The sequence below is a fragment of the Gadus morhua genome, chromosome 3, assembly GCF_902167405.1.
Source record: "Gadus morhua chromosome 3, gadMor3.0, whole genome shotgun sequence".
Classification (NCBI taxonomy): domain Eukaryota; kingdom Metazoa; phylum Chordata; class Actinopteri; order Gadiformes; family Gadidae; genus Gadus; species Gadus morhua.
The window spans coordinates 1,120,369-1,142,849 of record NC_044050.1 but is presented as its reverse complement, the minus strand read 5'-3'; the positions used below and the strand labels follow the sequence as shown (position 1 = coordinate 1,142,849).

The 22,481-nt window shown below is 44.6% G+C and overlaps 1 protein-coding gene across 2 annotated transcripts in view; it reads left to right on the top strand.

Annotated features, from left to right (window-relative positions):
• Window positions 1-22,481, top strand: part of prkcaa (protein kinase C, alpha, a) — a 219,668-nt gene that overhangs the window by 88,122 nt on the left and 109,065 nt on the right. For both annotated transcript variants that reach the window (XM_030351679.1, XM_030351680.1), the window contains exon 3: window positions 1,138-1,220. In XM_030351679.1, the coding sequence (XP_030207539.1) occupies window positions 1,138-1,220 (83 nt within the window). The remainder of the gene's footprint in view (window positions 1-1,137; window positions 1,221-22,481) is intronic.

The following is a 22,481-nucleotide window of genomic DNA, read 5'->3' as shown; positions in this document are numbered from 1 at the left end:
TAAATTAGCTATACCACAGGTAGAACGACAGTTAGAATTTGTTTGTTTTAGTCTGTGTGACGGTCCTTTACTCTGAAACCTGTATCGTTGTTGTTGGGCGGAGGAGCAGCGCTGCAGTGTGCCACGTTATCGAGTCCTGCAGGATGAACGAGGAGCCTAATGGGGGACGGTGGGGACGTGTTCCCCGGCTGTCTCGGAGGCGGCCCGGCACCATGAGTAATTGTTGCTGCTACGCTGTTGCTGATTGGCTGGGCGGGCAGGGGTCCGCTGGGAGTAGGGGGAGGGGCAGTAATAATGAGAAAGGAATATTGATTTTGCTCTGCTCACTTGCACAGGCATGGTCCAAGATAATTGATGTGTGTGTTGATTTAGGAGTTCCCTCTGGAATAATGTGTACGTGTGGGTAATAATGTAAAGGTCTTTTGCAGCTGTGCATAACGTAAGACATCTACACTTAAAGTGTAGATGTTTTACTATTCTGGCTGCTCCACAAAGTGTTCTGGCTGCTCCACATTCCAAGTGTAGGTATTGTAAAAGCCCCAACCACAAGCCATTTAAATGCTTTCCTCTCAAATCAAGTGTTGGTTTGAAATACCAGGTCTAAATGGGGGGGAGAAATCTTTGGCTTGAACAAGAGGATCGGCTCACATACCCAGACGTTTGCTGGCAAAGTCAACTTGGTTGCAGCACAAAAAGGAAAAAAACAAGAAGTGTTTGTGGATGTTTCAGAAGCACCCGCCTCTCCTATCAACAAGCTCTCCGCTCTACCAGAGAGAGCGACACTCTTAATTGTCTTCTGTCTCACTGAACGACTTAACCCAACAACTTCAACTCCTAAAGTATAAATTATGTGCCTGTCTGTCTGCATTTGGTCTGTACTATGTGTTCGTTCAGCATGTAGCTCAGGAGGTACAGCTGGTTTGAAGTGTTCAGATGCCTCCTAATACTAGCTGCAGTTCCCTTACCATGTATGCAAACACACATGCAGACAGATGGAATCATTGTACCAATGTACCAATGTGTAATTCCTTCAAGATGAAAAAGTTGCTACCCTACATATTAATTCTCTCTCTCTCTCTCTCTCTCTCTCTCTCTCTCTCTCTCTCTCTCTCTCTCTCTCTCTCTCTCCCTCTCTAGTTTGCTGTTTTGTTGTCCACAAGAGGTGCCATGAGTTTGTGACCTTCTCCTGTCCCGGGGCGGACAAGGGTCCCGACACTGACGTGAGTACCCCCCCTCGTTATGAGGCTTACCTGACCTGTTGTTGTCCATCGTTAGGAGGCTAACCTGACATGTTGGTTTTTTCATAGTGGAGCACCGTAAGGAGGCTAACCTGACCTGTTAGTGTCCACTGTTAGGGGGCTAGGCTGACGTGTTGGTCTTCTCATAGTCGAGCACCGTTAGGAGGCTAACTGCAGATCACAGTAAAAATGTAATCAGTGGTAATCCCAGTTTGATATGCAAGCACATACACGTGATCCAAGCCGGACCAGCAGATGTAAATACAGACTCAGCTTGCCCTCCGTTCCTAGGTAACATCAATCAAATACTCGGCACGCGGGACCAAACGCCCCTTGGATCCAGCAGCATGAACACAGAGTGCTGCTCCCTCTGGTCACCTTGTGGTGTGGTTTTGTTTTTTACGGGGCCTGAGGGGTGAGGTGCGACTTCCTCTGCTTTTGACAGGACTCCTTTCTAGGCGGGGGTGGGGTAGTGTTAGACGTGTCTTGATTAAGGTTATGTAGAGGGAAAATCGTTTGTATCTGGGATGGCAGAACTGGAGTTTGCAACCTAGTTAGACTCATGGCTAGGGTTGCAAAGGGGTGGAAAATATCTGGTAAATTTCCAGACACTTTCCTGTAAATTACCATGGGAAGTTAAGTATATTTTTTGTTATAAGTAGACACACCATGCAAAATAACACTATAAAAAAACTATTAAAAGACTACAAAAACTTGAAAAACATAATTTTAGCAGATTTATTTCTAAGTAGAACTTTAACAAATTCTAATTATTTTATTCTTTCATTGAAGAACAAAAACATGAATTTTGAGTTAAATATGCTCTGGGCTCAAAAGTGTGGTTCACGGCCTGATTCCACCGGACGCGTTACGGCAACGTTACGGCAGCGGCACGTCTTGGCCGCGACTTTGCCCTGCTTGCATTTCCACCGGGCGCGTTACGGCAGCGCAACGCTGCCTTGCGAGCCAGCCGTATTCACCGAGATCACGAGATCCCGCGATAATCCTAAACCTAATGTACTCACCTTCCACTCCCAAAACTACTGCAATTAAATGCCAGGCTTTGTCCTTTCTGACATTGTCCTTATAAAAAGGATGATTTGAGACCCTTTGATTGATTGACTGCTGACCTGGTGCCACCGGTCATGACGTAATAATGTTGGTGTTTTATTTATTGTGATTTATTTTGAAAATTAAGCGGAATGCTCTATGGCTTTTACTTTTTCACTTCCTGCCCTGATCGATCTGCTCTGTTGAAATTGACGCGGTTCAGCAGCGGCTCGCGGCAAAAATAGGAATGCTACGGAATGATAGCGCTGCGGCGCGGCACGCCGCTCCTGGGACGCTGCTGAGACGTTCCGCAGCCGCGTCCGGTGGAAATGGTCTCATTGATTAGAATGGAACCTATCTGCTGCGGTGACCACGGCCAAGACGTGCCGCTGCCGTAACGTTGCCGTAACGCGTCCGGTGGAATCAGGCCGCCAGGGTTCTAGAAGTCATCAGTGCAAATGTGATGGAGGAATGCAAAGTGCATGTTGGGGGCGTGGTTTGAGGAATAGAATAGATATTCAAGTGTGCTTGCATGAAATCTGGTTGTGTTAGTCAAGATTAAGCTACAATATTCCTGTTCATTCCCATAAATTAAAAATTCTGGAATTTTGCAACCCTAGTCAGGGCGTTGTCATTTGACGGTGGACGCTTCCTCACCAGGTTAGGGTTAGGGTGCACGTTGAGGAAAGCTCTATATTTATGTTCTCCTTTTCATGCTCCAAATTAAAGCACTTCATTGGGCATTGTCGCACGCATGGTTCAGGTTATAGGAGAGTTCAGGTTAAATAGGATAGGACCTTATCATGGTCCATGTCCTCTGATCCACTACCAGATAATCCTTCATAAAAACACATCTTGCCAACCAAGGCAGAAGGGTAACACCGCCCAGCCCCCCTTTGTGGTCGTGGTTCGAGGCTGATCGGCTGCTTCTAGTGCTTCTCTGGCTGGTGGGAGGATGACCGGCTGTTTCACTTGTTCCTCTGGCTGGTGGTTTGAGGATGACCGGCTACCTCACATGTTCCTCTGGCTTTTGGGAGGCTGACCGGCTGCTTCTGTTTTAATGTTTTAATGTTAGATTTATTTTGGTGTCTGCTCATCTGGCCTCTGAATCCCCGGTGGCCGAACAGCAGGAAAGCCTGGCCCTGTAACTGGAGATATGTCAGCATGTCATCAAGGATCACCCGCCTTCCTTTAATAGATCCAGGAGGAGGCAGGCACTAAGGAAACAGTGTGGCTAGATGTCCTAACCCAAACAAAGAATATGTAGCAGTATTGCTGCTTCATAGAAATTAATTTAGATGAGATTATCTTTTTTTAGGGTTGTAGGTAGGTTCATAGGTATCCACAATGTTATCTTTATCTTAAGCCCCTCCCACGTATTGGTTTGTCTCAAGCCCCTCCCACTACTTGGTTTATCTTAAGCCCCTCCCACTACTTGGTTTGCCTATAGCTTTCTTGAACCTCAAAGATTTTTTTACCTTCCAAAATCCAACACAGATGCTGACCATGCAAACATGTTGTGATTATTCAGAGGATCATGGATGGCGTGAATTATCTGATCGGATTTCCCCGTCTCAATGGAGACCCCCCTGGTCTTAACTAATGGCCGTGCAGAGATCAAACCGACACTGCTGTATTGGGCAATGGTGTTGAAGACAACAACTCCCATGATCCCACGGTGCGCACCGACGTCATCAAACTACGTCTTGGGTTGTTCATTGAGAGACCCCTGGCGGCAATACATATTATACCTTTAAAGTCATGGAGGGCAACTTGGAGAAACTAGCCAGTCAGCTTGATTTTGGAAATCCTCACCCCTCCCTCCTAGTCGACTTTACACAGGCAGAGTGTGCATGGGCAGTGTGCAAGGCAGAGTTTGCACAGGCAGAGTGTGGTGCGCAGAGTGCGTGCAGACTGGGGAGTGTAGGAATCCCACTCTGAGTTGTCCTGTGTAGGGGAGAGTTGGAGGAATCCCACTCTGAGTTTGTCCTGTGTAAGGACTGGGGAGGGGTGGAGGAGTCCCATTTAGTTGTTGACCTTTGAGGTTCCCTCACAAAAGGAACCGTGACATTGATTGTCCCAATCCCTATATGGGTTTTGAGGAACATTGGTAGTACGAAGATACTGGGTTGTCACTCTGGTGCCCAGGACCTCTCCCGGCGTGCAGCGGTCCGCTGGCCTGTGTTGTTGTGGACACAGACATCCAGGTTACAAAGCGTCTCCATTAGGCAGCAGTGCATCAGGCAGCTCAAAGTGTAAGTGAGGGCAGAGCTTTGCAGAACACACCACATCAATAATGCAGTGGGCGTCGCATTTCACCACAGGGACTCTGGAGATTAAACTGTGTGTGTGTGTGTGTGTGTGTGTGTGTGTGTGTGTGTGTGTGTGTGTGTGTGTGTGTGTGTGTGTGTGTGTGTGTGTGTGTGTGTGTGTGAGTGAGTGGGCCTATTGCATCATTTATGTCCACTTTACTCATATATGACCTGTGACAATCTGCTTTCCATTTTCACACTGATTTTCACTGTTGGAACAACGGATACGAGCACACACGCCTCGTCCAGCCCTGAGGGGCTGAGTGAGAGAGAGAGAGAGAGAGAGAGAGAGAGAGAGAGAGAGAGAGAGAGAGAGAGAGAGAGAGAGAGAGAGAGAGAGAGAGAGAGAGAGAGAGAGAGAGAGAGAGAGAGAGAGAGAGAGAGAGAGAGAGTGAGTGTGTGTGAGTGTGTGTGAGTGAGTGAGTGAGATGGCCGGGAGGACACCGAGCGTTGGCAGGTCCTTATATCATAGAGCGTGTCATTTGAGTGAACGGGCCTCTAGTGCTGCGGCTGCCAAGAAAATGGGGAGCCTCACGTGCCAAGACCAGCATCAGGTGGCCGGGCAGAGAAACAACCCTTCCCCGGGGCCGGTTAGTGGTAACATACACGGAACCTCAAACATGGCCCAGAAGGAATGAAGTCCTCAGTGCCAACCTTTTCTTAATTAGATGCCTTGCTCCAACTTGAGAGCGACTGCCAGCCTTTGGTCAGGGCATCGTTTTCCATGTTTGAACGTACAACTTCCCTTTGTCCATCTGTTCCGTCTCCACTTTGCTCAAGGGCAATGACCTAATGTGGCGAGGGGCATAACCTGGAGCTGACTGCAGCAGACTGGACTCTCCATCCACCACTGCCCTTCACTGCAGGCCAAGAGAGCAGGGACCAGCCACTGGAGCTCTGTATGCCTGAAGTCACTGCCCCTCACAGATTAGGGACCAGCCACTGGAGCTCTGCCTGCCTGAAGTCACTGCCCCTCACAGAGCAGGGACCAGCCACTGGAGCTCTGCCTGCCTGAAGTCACTGCCCCTCACAGAGCAGGGACCAGCCACTGTTGGATTGCAATTTAACTTGAGAGCAACTGCCAGCCTTTGGTCAGGGCATCGTTTTCCATGTTTGAACGTACAACTTCCCTTTGTCCAGCTGTTCCTCTCCACTCTGCTAAAGTGCAACAACCTAATGAGGCGAGGGGCATAACCTGGAGCTGAACAAGACTGGACTCTCCATCCACCACTGCCCCTCACTGCAGGCCAAGAGAGCAGGGACCAGCCACTGGAGCTCTGTCTGCCTGAAGTCACTGCCCCTCACAGAGCAGGGACCAGCCACTGGAGCTCTGTCTGCCTGAAGTCACTGCCACTCACAGAGCAGGGACCAGCCATTGGAGCTCTGCTGCCTTAAGTCACTGCCCCTCACAGAGCAGGGACCAGCCACTGGAGCTCTGCCTGCCTGTAGTCACTGCCCCTCACTGCTCCCTCACAGAGCAGGAACCAGCCACTGTTGGATTGCAATTTAACTTGAGAGCGACTGCCAGCCTTTGGTAAGGGCATTGTTTTCCATGTTTGAACGCACAACTTCCCTTTGTCCAGCTGTTCCGTGGTGAGAAAAATGTGAGATAGGGCGTAGCCTGCAATTAGAGTCCAATTGGCCTTGTTTTGAAAATCATACTTTGCTCTGGCTGATACTAGATGCAGCCTCATGGCCACTCCTTCATGACAACCAGACCAGTTCAGGTTATTTAAAGTGGCCTACTGTGGAATCATTAGTGTAGCATCCTGCTTCTACTCCAGCTATCTAACGCTACAAGGGAATCAATCAGATATAAAAGACGAAGGCGATTCTTGGAGGGAACATTACAGTACAATGCGTCAATATGGACAATTTAACTCGTCATTAGACCTTTAAGCACAAAGTGCGAGGGAACCTATTATAATCTTTTGTTCTATTATTATTCCGCCACATTTGACTTACAATGCCTTAACCGCTCACACTCTTTTTATGAAACTTTCTACAGCTGTAGATGCTGACTCAAGATTAACAGAGAAGAAATATTATACTGATTTGCCAAAAGGTGGCACTATAGCAATTGTCCAAAAACTGACTTCCTTTGGATAGATTTACATCCATCTTGAATTTTGTCAAAGGTGCCATGACATGACTATTTTATGGATGCTTTAATATAGGTATTAGTGGGACACTAACACTATGGTCAAAGACGTTACCGAAATTCAGCCGTGGTGCAGAGTAACAGCCACTCCGAGCCAGTCGCACATTGAGCTTCCCCCAACTGGCTGTTTTGGTGTCTGTAGCTATAATGCAAATGAGGAGGAGCGAGGCGGGTCAAGGAGGAGGGTGGGGGTGTGGCCCTGAGCAGCTTGCAGCCACGGTACCATGCGCTCTGTTTACAGTGGATGTATCGCAATGGCGAGGCGCACACAGCCTTTAGCCGTGTTCTGTAAATATTCTAGAACACACGGGAGTCCTGGAGCTCTATATCTAAATAATATCATATAGCCTACATAGATATCTATATCATATAATATATATTATCACGGCCAAAAGCTGTGTGAGACGATATTATGAATCTCAAACGACGGCGTTGGGTTCTCCGATGTTCCTGGTTCTTCCACGTCCACATCAATGTGAAGTAGACTGAACCGTGACAATGAGGAGAAAGGGATTGTTGCCGGGCAGCGCTTAGGCACCTCCGCCTCCTGCAGCGCCGAGGCGGTGGTCCCTCGGCAGCGGGAAGAGGGGCTCAAGCGGGAGACATTCGCCGCCAACAATCCCTTTCTCCTCCATGTCGTGGTTCATGTTCTTGAGGGAGTCAAAGCCAAAGTTCCTTTCCCCCAGTTCATTCTCAACCATGGCTGAGATAACCCCCACTACGAGTCGCGTTGTAGAAATACCAGAGACGAGAGTCCGACGTGTTATGCGCCATAACACCAAAAGCAGAACGGTTATCCAAATAACAAGGAAGTGTACTACACTTGCGTTACAGTCCTGGAGTTCTATATCTAAATAATATCATATAATACATAGATATCAATATCATATAGGCCTAATACATATTATCACGGCCAAAAGCTGTGTGATCCTCCAGACGATATTATGAATCACTAATGACTTTGTCGGGTTCTGCGACGTCTCTGGTTCTTCCACTTTCACATCAATCTGAAGTAGACTGAACCGCACGCTGCCTGCTATCGGCTGCCCGCTGCCGGACGGTGGTGCTTCGCGGGGGTGGTGCCTCGCGGTAACCGGCGGCATTTCGCAGTTCATGTACTTCAGGGAGTCAAAGCCAAAGTTTCTTTCCCCCAATTCCTTCTCAACCATGGCTGAGAAAACCCCCACTACAGTCTCGTTGTGGAAATACAAGAGACGTGAAAGAACCGATAAGAAACACTTGCGTTACAGTGTGTGTATTCACATACACACACACACACACACACATGTGGCGCTCGCACGGCCGTGTCTCATTGGCGGGCCAAGTCTCTGGGCGGGCCAGGCAGAGTAAGGGGAGGAGCTAACTGCAGTGTGAGGACATAGGAAACCACATTCCAAATCAACTCCATTTTTTTCAAAGGCGAGCAGAACACCTAGTGCTCGTTTTACACCGAACGCAAGTTTTAGCCACTTGGGGACCATAGGCAGGCTAGGGGAACTCATATGTATAGAAAACCTCATAAAGTGAGCTTTTCATGCCATGGCACCTTTAAGACAACTAAATCCCCTAAGGATCCTAGGTCTGACTCAGACAAAAATTCTAGCACTTATCATCTATAGACCATTGTCTTCAACCTGAACGGAAGTCTAAACAATAAATATTGAAGCTTCCAGGAGCCATTGACTTCTAAAAAGGGTGGTCTTAAATGCATAAAGACTTAAATGCTTAAATCAACATCAAGATGAACTCTCGTGGCCTGTGACTAAAACAGTTGGCCTCCCAACAGTTGCTAGATGGAATGTTTGATTTGACCGGGAATAACTTAGTGGCTGTTGGGCAGCAAACTTATCAAGTAAGATGAAGTCAATTGACAAAACATGGCCGCCTCAGGCTTAAAATCGCCCAAATGTAACTTAACACCAAAAGGCGGGGTTAACTTAACCCAATCATCATCATGAATCTCATCATCATCATGAATCCTTCCAAATTGTCCTATTCAGATCGGGCCATAGGGGCCACCATAACAATTAACTAAAAATGCAGATTTTGGACGGCCATATTTCCTGACCCCTTTCACCTAGATGACATTTTGTAGCCATTTGTCTCTCCTCATGTTGAGCAAATGTTCCTAGGAAACCCAGAACCTATTATACCACCTAGACATATTATACCACCAGGTGTGAGTGTGATTAGCCTTACAAGCCGTTTAGAAAATCTGCCCCATATGCCATCACTTAGGGCGTGGCCAACTAGATCTGTGGTGGATAAATCAGTCTACCAGCCTACCCAGTTGACTGAAGTAAACGTTGCTCATCTAGGACTAGAGGTCGCTAAAGCGGACGATTGAAAACTTTAAAGACTCACAACTCCTAAGTCTTTAGGATCACCAGATCCAAGCTGAGGCTATTCAACCTTATGCAAGCAAAAAAGGTCTTAATGGTCTTCGTCAGGGTCTTTATGGTCTGCGTCACTGTCTTAATGGTCTATCAGGGTCTTCTTGGTCTGTGTCAGGGTCTTAATGCTCTGCTTTAGGCTTGGCCCTCATAAATGTCTGCTTGCAGATGTAATTATATATATATATTAATTACATATATATAAATATATATGTCTGAAGGAATATGTCGTGGTGGTGTACGCGTATTCCGACGTTTTTATACTTAAGAGCTTTCAAATCACTCTGACCTGGATGTATCCCATTGGAAATGAACAACAGCCATATTTCATGGCTTTTAGTTGAACATGATGTTATGGGATATTTAAGTTTTTTATCAGAGCTTGACCATTCAGTTGTGATAGCTCTAGACAGTGGTTCCAATACCTCGACAAGGGAGCCTCTCCTCTGTGTGTTCCAATGAATATCATCCGCCACCTCACTGCGCTCCAGACTAAGCCCGTCAGAGGGACACGCTGCTCATGTCCAAACTTCTAAGCTGAGAAGATGAATGGATTACTGCTCATCATTTATCATCATATTCAGTGTAGTTTGGATAAAAGTGGTTTTGATTGCTGCGTAGATTGCTACTCTTTCCTCAGGCCCAGAGGACATTATTATCTGGAAGATAGCCTATTTATTTCTTTACTTTACCGTCTGAAAAAGAACAGCAATCAAGACGCACTTTCTGTCTTCTACAGACACTCAAAGATCCTGTTCACCAACAAACATAAGTGACATGACGATCAGGAACTGCAGAAAGACACCGTGGTCAACACCGTGACCGTTTGGGAAAAGACAGGAAGTTCTCTTTTTCAGTTTACAAAAACTTACTGCGACAGTACATTGAGTTTCCGTTTAAAAAAAGTTATTGCTTTTGTCGTGCTACAAAATGAGAAGGTTTGCAGTGGCTCCACTGTCCGTCGGTCTGTCCTAGAAGAATAAGATGTTTTCAGTGGCTCCATCGTCTGTCTGTCTGTCTGAGCAGAATGAGACGGTTTGCAGTGGCAGTCTGAAGCAGGCCCACAACAGAAACCGTTCCCGAGTTCACACCCCTGAAGTGATCACTCCTTTGATCACTTCATTCTCTAAATCAGAGATGATATGAATTTTGTTTTAAATTGACCGGGATTCAGTCAAAGAACCATTTATTATGAATTTGTCTTCACTTTTACATTATGAACTATGAAAAAATAAATCCCATTAATTTCTATACATAATTATATATATATTTGATTTATATCTAATATATACATGATTATATATATATTTGATACATATATATATATACATATATACATATATATTATATACCGTAATTTTCGGACTATAAGCCGCGCCTTTTTCCCCATTTTTCGAGTCTGCGGCTTATATAACGGTGCGGCTAATCTATGGATTTTACAGGTTACAGACGAGTCCACCGACTTTAACTCTATCGGTGCGGCCACACCAAACGCGTTACTCGCGTTGGATAACGCGAGTAACGCGCCTAACCTGACGCTTGATCATTGTGTGGTGGTTCAACGCTTCCAACGCGTCAATGCGCCAACGCAGCTAGATGAGTCCATGTCCATGCAAGTGAACGGAGCGTTCCCTCTTCGTCATAACTATCAAACCAAACATCCTTCACATTCACCGAGCGAACATTATGAAAGTAAAATGCACATTTCTCGCTAAAAATGTTTCCATAAACGCATTTAATGGCGTAACTATGTTTCTATTTCCACCCAGAATAAAGATAGTCGTCGGCCGTGGCTGCGCTGGAGTCCGAGGTAGGAACCCCAAACGCCGCCGTGTTTGGGTGATAGAGTTTAGATCGGGTTAGATTAAATAATCTCTGATATAAATAACAATAATCGGGTTAAATAACTTCACATGGTGTGTCTGCTGTGTTTCCAGCATTCGTAGTGTTGATCAGCAGAGAAATAGTCCGCCAAGACGTTGAGGTTGCTTAGCATCCAGACACTCTGTCCATGCAAGTGAACGGAGCGTTCTCTCTTCGTCATAACTATCAAACCAAACATCCTTCACATTCACCGAGCGAACATTATGAAAGTAAAATGCACATTTCTCGCTAAAAATGTTTCCATAAACGCATTTAATGGCGTAACTATGTTACTATTTCCACCCAGAATAAAGATAGTCGTCGGCCGTGGCTGCGCTGGAGTCCGAGGTAGGAACCCCAAACGCCGCCGTGTTTGGGTGATAGAGCTTAGATCGGGTTAGATTAAATAATCTCTGATATAAATAACAATAATCGGGTTAAATAACTTCACATGGTGTCTCTGGTGTGTTTCCAGCATTCGTAGTGTTGATCAGCAGAGAAATAGTCCGCCAAGACGTTGAGGTTGCTTAGCATCCAGACACTCTGTCCATGCAAGTGAACGGAGCGTTCCCTCTTCGCAATAACTATCAAACCAAACATCCTTCACATTCACCGAGCGAACATTATGAAAGTAAAATGCACATTTCTCGCTAAAAATGTGTCCATAAACGCATTTAATGGCGTAACTATGTTACTATTTCCACCCAGAATAAAGATAGTTGTCGGCCGTGGCTGCGCTGGAGTCCGAGGTAGGAAACCCAAACGCCGCCGCGTTTGGGTGAAGAGTTTAGAATAGAATAGAATAGAATAGAATAGACTTTATTTGTCATTGTGCATTGGATACACAACGAAATTTGTTTGTGCAACCACTAACAAAAGTGCAGTTGTGCTGGGTGGAGGGTAGGAGTGAGTGTAGTGTGATTATTAAGTTCTGTGATGGCCCTGGGGATGAAACTGTTCTGCAGTCTGGAGGTGCGGGCTGTAGTGGCCCGGTAGCGCCAGAGATTAGCAGGGTGAAGATCGGGTTAGATTAAATAATCTCTGATATAAATAACAATAATCGGGTTAAATAACTTCACATGGTGTGTCTGGTGTGTTTCCAGCATTCGTAGTGTTGATCAGCAGAGAAATAGTCCGCCAAGACATTGAGGTTGCTTAGCATCCAGACACTCTGTCCATGCAAGTGAACGTAGCGTACCCTCTTCGTCATAACTATCAAACCAAACATCCTTCACATTCACCGAGCGAACATTATGAAAGTAAAATGCACATTTCTCGCTAAAAATGTTTCCATAAACGCATTTAATAGCGTAACTATGTTACTATTTCCACCCAGAATAAAGAAAGATGACGCGACGCTTCAACGCATGTAACGCGTCTACGCGCCTATACCAATGGTTCCCTATGCAAAAATGCCGAGTTTGGACGCCCCTAACGCGAGTAACGCGGTTGGTGTGGCCGTACCGTATGGGCTCTATGACCGGTCCGCGCCCCGCCACTGGACCGGAGGAGTGCAGAGGTAGTGGGGACAGAAAATGCAGCTGCAATAGTTTGCTGACCTGCAATAGGTTTCATCTTTTTCTTTGGTGGCATTTTTGCGTTCTCTCTTCTCTGCCTGTTTCTCGAGAAAAACGGGATCTCGTTGGAAGCACGATGTATGCGCAGGCGCCGTTTGGGCATAACAATATGGCGGCTGCCGTTCAATGTAGTTTTCATCACCACCACTGGATTATGTTTCATATATTTCATTACAGCACGTCCCCTAAAACGTTACAACATAATCGACACGAATGAGCACAGCATCGAGCAGTGGAAACGTGGGTTTATTTACTATGAAGTTCGTATTTTTAATTGTTGAAATGAAATCAGCGGTGACGAGCTAGTTGTTTTGGTAGCGGCTAAATTAGCATGTCGCGATACTTTGTACAGGGGATCACGTCTGCGCCGAGTAGATGCGCAGAGGGTTGAAACAGCGCTTGTCCGGTCTGCTCACAAGAAGGTTTCTTTGGCCAGTTACTGTGATTAAACACGAGTTGTTTAATGTTCACAATGTATCGTTTTTCATGGGGAAAATGAGATGCGTCCCCGGGACGCATGGATAGTGAGTTTAGTGCGTCCTTTCAGATTTTAATGCGTCAGGGACGCAGGACGCGTACCTAGCAACATCACTGCACCCGCGGCTTATAGTCCAGTGCGGCTTATCTATGTACACATCATTCAATTTAGCTGCTGCGGCTTATACTCAGGTGCGCCTTATAGTGCGGAAAATACGGTATATACACCGTAATTTTCGGACTATAAGCTGCGCCTTTTTTCCTATTTTTCGATTCTGCGGCTTATATAACGGTGCGGCTAATCTATGGATTTTTACAGCTAACGGCCACTCGGAAAATTAGTATTCAAAGCTTAAATCAGTATTCGGAGCTTCGTTGTTTTTTTTCTACGTAGGCCTACCTGACGTTACCAGAGCGAGGGAGACAAACTATAAGCGTCAGCGACACCAAGCAGAGAAGCGAGAGAGGTGGAGGAAAAAATTGATATCTTGTTTCCCTTTACTTTATAACACAACATTAGCGGGATCTCGGGAGGAAAAGTAATACTAACCTTAGCTTAGTTGTTTGTTTACGTTCGCTGTATAGCGCCGCGCCAATCAACTGTGACTGGCTTGCTGCAGAGCGTGAGCGTCTTGGGAATACCAGGACAATATAATGGATATAATATGAACACATAAGGCAATCAATATTCACTATTTGTTATGGATTTATTGTACAAATTCCCTGAAAAGATGCACGTTCCAGGATGAATTGAAAAGCTCCCGTAAGGGCTGAGATGGCAGAGGACAGCTGATTTGGAACGGAACAACAGCTGTTCGCTTTCACAGGGAAAAACTAAGGAACTTCAACCTACTTAGTCCTACTAATTAACGTTAAAAAGCTATTAAATCTTCAACAAAATATGCAGATACTGTCAAAATCGGTTCCAGGGAGTATATAGGGATTATTAATGTTGTTTTTTATGGTGTTTTTTTCTGGAACGAGTATTTGAATATTCGCTCGGAAAAACCAACGAGTATTCAAAGCCTGAAAAATGGCATTCGGGCCAGCCCTAATGGTAATTGAACATTAAAACACCTGCGGTTTATAGTCCAGTGCGGCTTATATATGTACACATCATTCAATTTAGCTGCTGCGGCTTATATTCCGGTGCGCCTTATAGTGCGGAAAATACGGTATATACTGTATATATTATTTTTCATCTTCATCTTTTTCATGGTGTTGACCATTGTGACAGCGGATGCAGTGGTTGTGTGTAGCAGTGACCTATGAGTTGTGTGGCAGTGTGTGCGTGGCAGTGATCTATGAGTTGTGGGGCAGTGAGTTTGTGTAGTAGTGATGTTTCCCCTCCCAGTAGGCGTGTTGGGCGTGTCATGTCTTCCCTCTCATGCCTGGTAGCGTTCAGGCAGAAGTTACTTCTGAACAGAGCGGATCCATCCCAGCGCCCCCTGCCACCGAGTGGAAGATATCAAACAAAATGTCCGCTCTCAGTGATATGACCGTGTTTGTTCCTCGTATCCAAAGCACTCCAGGCGGGTAAACACCATTATTTGCACAGTCTCAAATCATAACTTTTCATCATGTTCAACTGTAAACACTGGATACTTTCATATGTCCTGCTTTCTGAATGTGCGTTTCCCCTAAAGGATTCACTCTACTTCTTCGTCTCACCATGCTAGTTTATACTGGATCGGTCCGGGATGGAGTACAGCTGTTTAATAAGTGATAAATATGCGGTCAACTATGATATAAGATTACTGCATACCATTTGAAGGTGAAATAACACTCTGACCCTGATTGAATTGTTTATAGTTATCAACTTATTAATGTTAGAAATGTTATAGTAAATGGTAATAGACAAAAAACGTGTGACAGCTTTTAGAAAAAAATCCAAACTTATTGAGCATGAAACTATTTAGTAGGGGTGTAAATCTCTACTTTCATCACGATACGATATTAAATCGATTCATTGGACAACGAACACAAAGAATATGGGTCTATCAACGGTGGTGCAATTCACGGAACATTCTCCACTCTCTCGGGCACCCTTCCATAAAGTCCTCTCTATCTCCCTCTGTCCCTCTTACCCAGATTGCTCCCTCTGCGAATGCTCTCTCTATCTCTTTAGTTCTCTCTCTATCTCTTTAGTTCTCTCTGTTTCTCTATAGTTATCTTTCTATCTCTATAGTTCTCTCTCAATCTCTTTAGTTCTCTTTATCTATTTAGTTCTCTCTCTATCTCTTTAGTTCTCTCTATCTTTTGTTCTTTCTATCTCTTTATTTCTTTCTATCTCCTTAGTTCTATATATCTTTATTGGTCTATCTAATACAACAGGAAACTCTTAGTCTAGAATGAAACCATGTGACAGACACATATATTCACACACACACACACACACACACACACACACACACACGCACACACACAGCACATGTGCCCCCACATTCTTACAGACAAAAAAGCATAGGTACACATCCAAAAGCATGCCTGTTAGTGTCCACATGCATGTGCAGGCCGCCACACAGTTTGTGCAGGGTTACCTCAGCAGAGTTGGCAGCAGTTTCATTACCGTGAAGAGAGGCTAAGAATATCTAACAACCTTTTGGTGAAGAACTCTGGTGAGGATTGGTTAATGATTCAGCTCCTCCTAGATGTTCTCAATCTGATAAGATCTTTTTAGCCCGGTGAATGTTTTCTGAAGGGCAGGTGTTTCTTCTTTTCTTGGTGTTGTTGCAGCGTCGTCATCCATTGCCAAGCCTTGTTCGCCCACATGGTTGAAGTTGCAAGCTTCTTCTAAAATGGACGAGTGTAGGAGAGTGTAAGAGAGCTGGCTTGATGATCAATCCTGGAGACAGCCTCCGATTGCCGGCGCACATTGTTCCTCCCTCAGAGGCCTAGCGGTGCTTGTCATTTCAATACAAATTTGCGAGATCAGACGGCAGACCTGGCTTATTCTGAACGTTCCTCAGTGGATCATGGGAGCACTATTCCGAGGCCTTGTATTGGGATCAGACTGCTTAGCCACGTTATAAAGCGTTCCATGGTTACGTCATTAAACCACGCCCATGTCAGCTGATACAGTGCATGCACCAGTCTCCCAGTATGCTCGGCAGAGGAGAGGACTTTGGACCCTTCCGTGTCCCGGTTAATTGGGCCGTAAGGGGTCCTTCTGTTCAATGTGTTCCACATGTATGTAGCGGTAGTGTTGGCACCAGACTAGTAAGGTTGAGAAGATCTTAGAAAACGGCCCAAGCACTACGTGAATGATGTGACCTCAGCAGGCACGTGGTCAACATTTGACCACAGCAGGCACCTGACTAGTCCTATTTACCTTATTTATCCAGGACCATCCATGTTTCAGTGGTGATGGATACTATGCATCCATGGAGGATAGTCCTCGTGTCAGGCAGGGACCATGTATGGGGCGGGCTTTAGTGAAAAGGCTGGAGGATTCACAGTGTTTCAAACTTTTTTTCTAGTTGTTTGAGGAACCAAAATAATTCCTTGAGGAGCAGTCAATGCAAAATCCGGCTATCTGTCCATCATCAACGATGCCTGTCGATCTGTTGATTCCTGGTTGCCATGGAAATGTCCTACATTTCTCCAAATGTGTGAAGTATACTTGGAAATAGAGAGCACATAATATAAACCCACGCATGTGTGCGTGTGTGTGCAAGTAAAGCCCAGTAGCTGTGTGGTCTCTACCAGTTTCTCAAACCATCCAACCCCCCAACGGCCTAGTGGGACATGAGTCCAACCACATGTGATTCATGATTGGATTCACCCCTTGGTGAGCTCTGACATGGTGTCATGGAGTTCACCTGGACCACAATAAGACATAATACACTTGGGTATTGTAGTCCTCATGGGATTCTGATCATGTAATTTCCAGATGATATGGTAATCATGTTGTCATTCCTGGTTCCTAATAAGGCATAGCATATCTGTGATCTGTTACTCAGTAAGGCTCTTGGGTCTCCACCTCACGCACATTCATGTGAGGAGAAGATATGCTCCTCAGTCCATTAACACAGTGAAGTCATTAAGAGCCAAGAGAGCCAAGGTCAACTCCTCATCCCCAGCTGTAACCAGGCTGGGTTATGACACCTTCCTTCTGCGCTGTATTCAAACAACAACCTCTATTTGAAGGCAAGCATGACGAGGCAGGTAGATTGTTCACAGACACGAGGTGCTGATGCCCCCCCTCCCTCTCAGGGATCCACGGCTTAGTGAAAGGCCAAGAGGGACGGGCGGCGATCTATAGGCTAAAAATAGAGAGCTCTGAATGAGCTGTGGCGCCTCACCTGGCTTCATGTTGGAGGTACGTTTCCACCTCAGGGTTCCTAACCTCGACCCTGCTCGCTAGGGGCTAGCACTGATGGCTAGAGGCTCCACCGCAGGCTACAGCTGATCACTTTAATAGCTACATGTCTGCATAAAGTTGCAGTGGCTTTGGTTTATAATGCTTTTTTTCTAGAACTGAAGCAAATCATCAACATCAACAAAAGCATCAATAGTTTTGCAACACAACACAAATAAACTGAACCTTAGCAATGATGACTCATTTAATGCCAGCTGACCTTCAGCAGATTGTCATTCTGAATGCAATGGTAGCTTTTCATTCTTTTTTCCCTATTGGATCTTCACCAAGATGCACATGCCTCTCCTCCCAGAACATACATGTAGAACATACCTCGTCACTCTGACTGCTTCCAGAGGGGCATTCCACAAAGCCGGTTTTATCACATAACCGGGTAAATTAACCCAGGGTTTGCGGTAACCCTAGGTTTTCTGTTCCAAAAGGATCACGGTATGTTAGTTGCTATAGAAACATATGCTCTGAATCAAACCTGGTCGGACCAGGTTTTGCGCAGGTTAAGTTTGAAACATAACCCGGTTTTGGGTATTTCAACCGGCGTTCACCGCAGATTTCATGTGTTCACATGAATGGCATGCCCTCTTGATGAGAGAACTGCTGATATCGGAACGCAAATTATACGTGCAATCCACCGGGAGCGATTGATAAGACCACGGCTCGACATCTTGGCATATCGGATGACTTTTCGCTGGAGTGGAGAGATATAGATTCTCGCGCAAATCTTTAATATATTTAAATAGCCTTACATAGCCAACACTACCAATTGAGGACCTGGCCTCAGTTCACTACAGACTATTTGCGTAGCCCTCCGTTTTTTTCAAATGGTGGTTTTATCTAGGCTATAATGTTGGAGATGCTGAGCACATCTCAGTCGTTTCAGATGACCCATCCAAGATTTGTATCGGCCTCCTATCATACAAAGAGCAATATTGTCTGAGTACTATGCCGAGAGGCATTTACAACATAAAGTATAAAATAGTCCTAACGGACTTGCATCTACTGGAGAATGTTCGATCGTAGCCGGCGGCTTCATTACAAGCACTGATCCATCTTGATCTGTGAAGTTGATGAATTGTCACTTTTAGGTTTTCTACCCAGTTACCAAAAAAATAAACATTTGGTATAGTATGCGCTGTGGCAAGCACACGGTTTGCATGTGTTACCTCGAAGGCAAAAAAAATCTAAAATACAAGAAAACACAAAAACCTACATTCAACCAGTGGAGTATGGCCTCTGACTCTCTGAGGTGGTAGGTACCTCCAGGTACCCCGTCCATGTGGTAGGATCTTTAAGAATGCTTAACTGAGATATTTATATATTCATGGCTCAAATATTAAGGATCATTCTTTTTTCGCGTGTAACTAACGCATTTACGCGGTCAGCGATCCGCTGTCAGGCTTTGGTTCTCCGGGTTGCAGAGGCTTTAGCTTTCCCTTTTCTTGTGATAATGTCCTTCTCCTCGTCATAGCTCTCCAGGAGAACCTGGAGTTCCATTTCATTTAAATAAGTGGCCCGTTTCGCCATATCAATCAGGGTTTCCATGATCCATACATCACGTCTTTTTAGGTTTGGCGTGGACGCGCACAACCCTGTGTTAACCAACCCCGAGTTCATTGAACTAATGCATAACCGCTGCTGTGGAACCGAAAACTCTGGGTTGGTCGGCACAGGGTCAATCAACCTAGAGTTACCAGCGTTAACTCAGTGTTTGTTAAACCTCCGTTCGTGGAACACCCCTCTGGTCCACCTTGGGCCAGGTTGCAAATTATACATACACAGCAGACAGGATTCTTCTGTGTATTTATTTAATTGGATTGTTTAATGTCATTCCCACAGTAATCTTGGCTGGTATAGTAGCCTATTAATGTTTGACTATTAGTATGGGTGTTTAGCTAGTAGTATCAGTGTTATTCTTGTTGTATTTATCTTTGACTGGTTTTGCTGCAGGTAACCCATTAACCTCGGAACAATTCGGAAAACCTAGATGCCATTTAAAAGGGTTAAAAAATATAAAAATAATACTAATCTTGAAAATAGTCATAAATATATACATTGAATACATGATCGATGTATAACAGGCTTTATTATTAATTGTGAAAGCTATCAAGACATTTGGCAGTATGCTGTTATACAACATGGCACACAGGCAATAAGAGTTTGATCTTCCCTTTGTGACAACTGCCATAGAGCTGGGGACCTGGCTCGGAGAACTAAACTAGCAATGATAACGTTAGTTGCGGCTGAGCTCGCCATACCGAAAAACAGTCCAAAACCAGAAGAAAAAAAACAACTAGCGAAAAACAGCCATATTAAAAATAGAACAATACAACATGCCCGAAAACTGTGAAAAGATTTTCAGTGCACCAGCAAATCTGAAATCAAACGTGTGGAAGTCCTTTGTGTTTTATATTGGGGAGGGGAATATTGACCAAAGCCCAGGCCTGCTGCTAAGCTTTTGGAGGCCCCAAGCATAATTTGTCATAAATTGGTTAGGGAAAAACATGTAATTAGCCCGAATTGAGTGATAGGGTACACATTTAAGACAAAAAAAATGGTGGGCCTCTTCATAACAAATTTATATATTTTGTAATATAATAATATAATAATGATCATGAATTATTTTTTAGACACCTTTCTTTTTGGGGCCAGGTACTTGGGGCCAGGTACTTTTTGGGGCAAGGTACTTGGGGCCCTTTGTGCTCTGCATACTCTGCGTATGGGGAGCCTGCCAAAGCCTCACAATTTGTAAATTGTATAGGACAGCAATCTATCTATAAAAAATAAATAGATAGACCTATAGTTCTAAAATTTCTCTTCCATTTATTCCCCATGCCATAAAGAAACAAATCTAAAATCCTAAGATTCCATGGTCCCTATACCATGTATCTATATATTTGAAAGTAGGCAATGGCTCTTTTATAGAAGGCGTATTTTAAATAAAACAAACCTAATGTGTTAACATTAAACAAATATTAACTGTATCTATCGGAATGGACCCTATCTCATCAAATCGCACCGGATCGTTCTAGCATCAAATTGAATAGCATAGAATCGTTCCATCCTAAAATGTATCGTCTGTGAATCGTATCGTTCTGCATGTATCCAGATAAGTAGATAAGTATCATCATTTTATAAAGGAGTGATGCACAACCCTAATATATATACATATTAGGGACTACAGGGGTCGTATTCACAAAGGATCTTAGGGCTAAAAGTAGGTCCTAACTGGCGAATTTAGGAATAACTCCTAAAAAGAATGGGCGTGCCACTCTTAAATGTAGGACTCCTAACTTTTTTCACTAAGAGCAATTCACAAAGTATTTTAGGCCTAAAAGTAGCACCTAAGTCTATGAGAGCTTAAAAGTCCTCAAGGGGACTCCTAACTCAGTAAGACCTATTCACAAAGAATCGTAAAATGGCTGCGCAACGAAATGTTAGGGTATTAAACTTGTTGTGGAGTTAGTGCGCGATGCAATAACATCCCCGACTAACAGGAATAATCCGATTAGTCCCGAAATAAAATGTTTGGCCACACTGCGTTATTTAGCAGCGGGGGAAATGCAACTTTGCAATGCAGACGATTTAAAAATATCGCAGCCATCAGTCATCCGTGCCATAAACTTTCCTTTGGACATTCAACAATTACACAGGATAAAAGCCAACTTCATGGCAATTGCAGGTATGTATGGAAGCATATATGTAGCAAAATTCAAATGGCAATGCAATTTGGAATTACATTATGCATTTGACAATTCATTATGCAATTTTATAATGTAATTTGTAAATACGTTATTCAAAGTGTATTTTAACATGCAAAGTGACAATGCAATCCTCAATTAAATTTGCAAAAGTTATAACAATACAAAGAGAATAACATTTTGTCAAATTCTTTGAGTTCCTTTATACAAATTGAAAAGCTATAGCGTCCCCGTGATTGCAATCCAATTCGCCACGCTCCGTGTGTTGCGATATTCAAATGACATTTCAATCCGCAAAACGGAATCCAAAGAGGGAATCCAAAGAGGAATCCAAAGAGGAATCCAAAAAGTCAATATGCAAAGTGGCAAACGTATCAGCCAATCAGCGTCTGGGCGGGAACTACGTCACTTGCTCGTAATTTCCTTGTTCACTTCTAGTTCGTATGTGTCAGGTCCATGGTCACCAATGGAGATTATTGATACGCTCCGAAGTTTGGCCAATGATGTGGAGAACAATCGTGTTGAAGACACAGATGCAGTAGATAGAGTGCGTGTTCTGGGAGATAGGATAGACGACTTATCCTCACTGGTAGGTTTTGACGCCAGTGTGGTAAACACAAAATTTCCCAAGTGCTACAGGCACTGGGTGCGAAACATAGGGTCGGGAGACCCACCGTCTCCACCCACTCCTCACCTACAAAGCTCTCCAACCTAGCCCCCAGTTACCTCTGGGACCTCCTCCAAGAATACACTCCCTCCCGCTCCCTCCGCTCCCTCCGCTCAACCTCTGCTGGACTACTATCTATCCCCACATCACGACTCATTACGAATGGGTGCCCGGCCATTCAGCTGTTCAGCACCCAGGCTCTGGAACTCCCTCCCCCCACACATAAAACAGTCAGACACAATAGAAAGTGACGTAGTTCCCGCCCAGACGCTGATTGGCTGATACGTTTGCCACTTTGCATATTGACTTTTTGGATTCCTCTTTGGATTCCTCTTTGGATTCCTCTTGAATCCGTGTATGGTTCGTTCTTTGAATATTCCGATTTAAAACAAAATCAGAAAAACCAAATAACAGAGTCGTTTTTGGGTTTTTCTGATTTGGTTTTGAAACGGAAAAAGGGTAAAAGGAATAAACAAATAAACTGCATTTTTCTGTTTTTTAAATCGGGAATACTGAATAATCCAGTTAAAAAAATACATATTAAGACGTTTCAAACTTTCCATTGAGTCTCGCATACTACAATGGCCAGCTTTATTGTTTTCCGTGCATGGGAGCCGGCGACTTATGCGAGTGGACGATATGACCGTGGAGAAGATCGCCATGATAT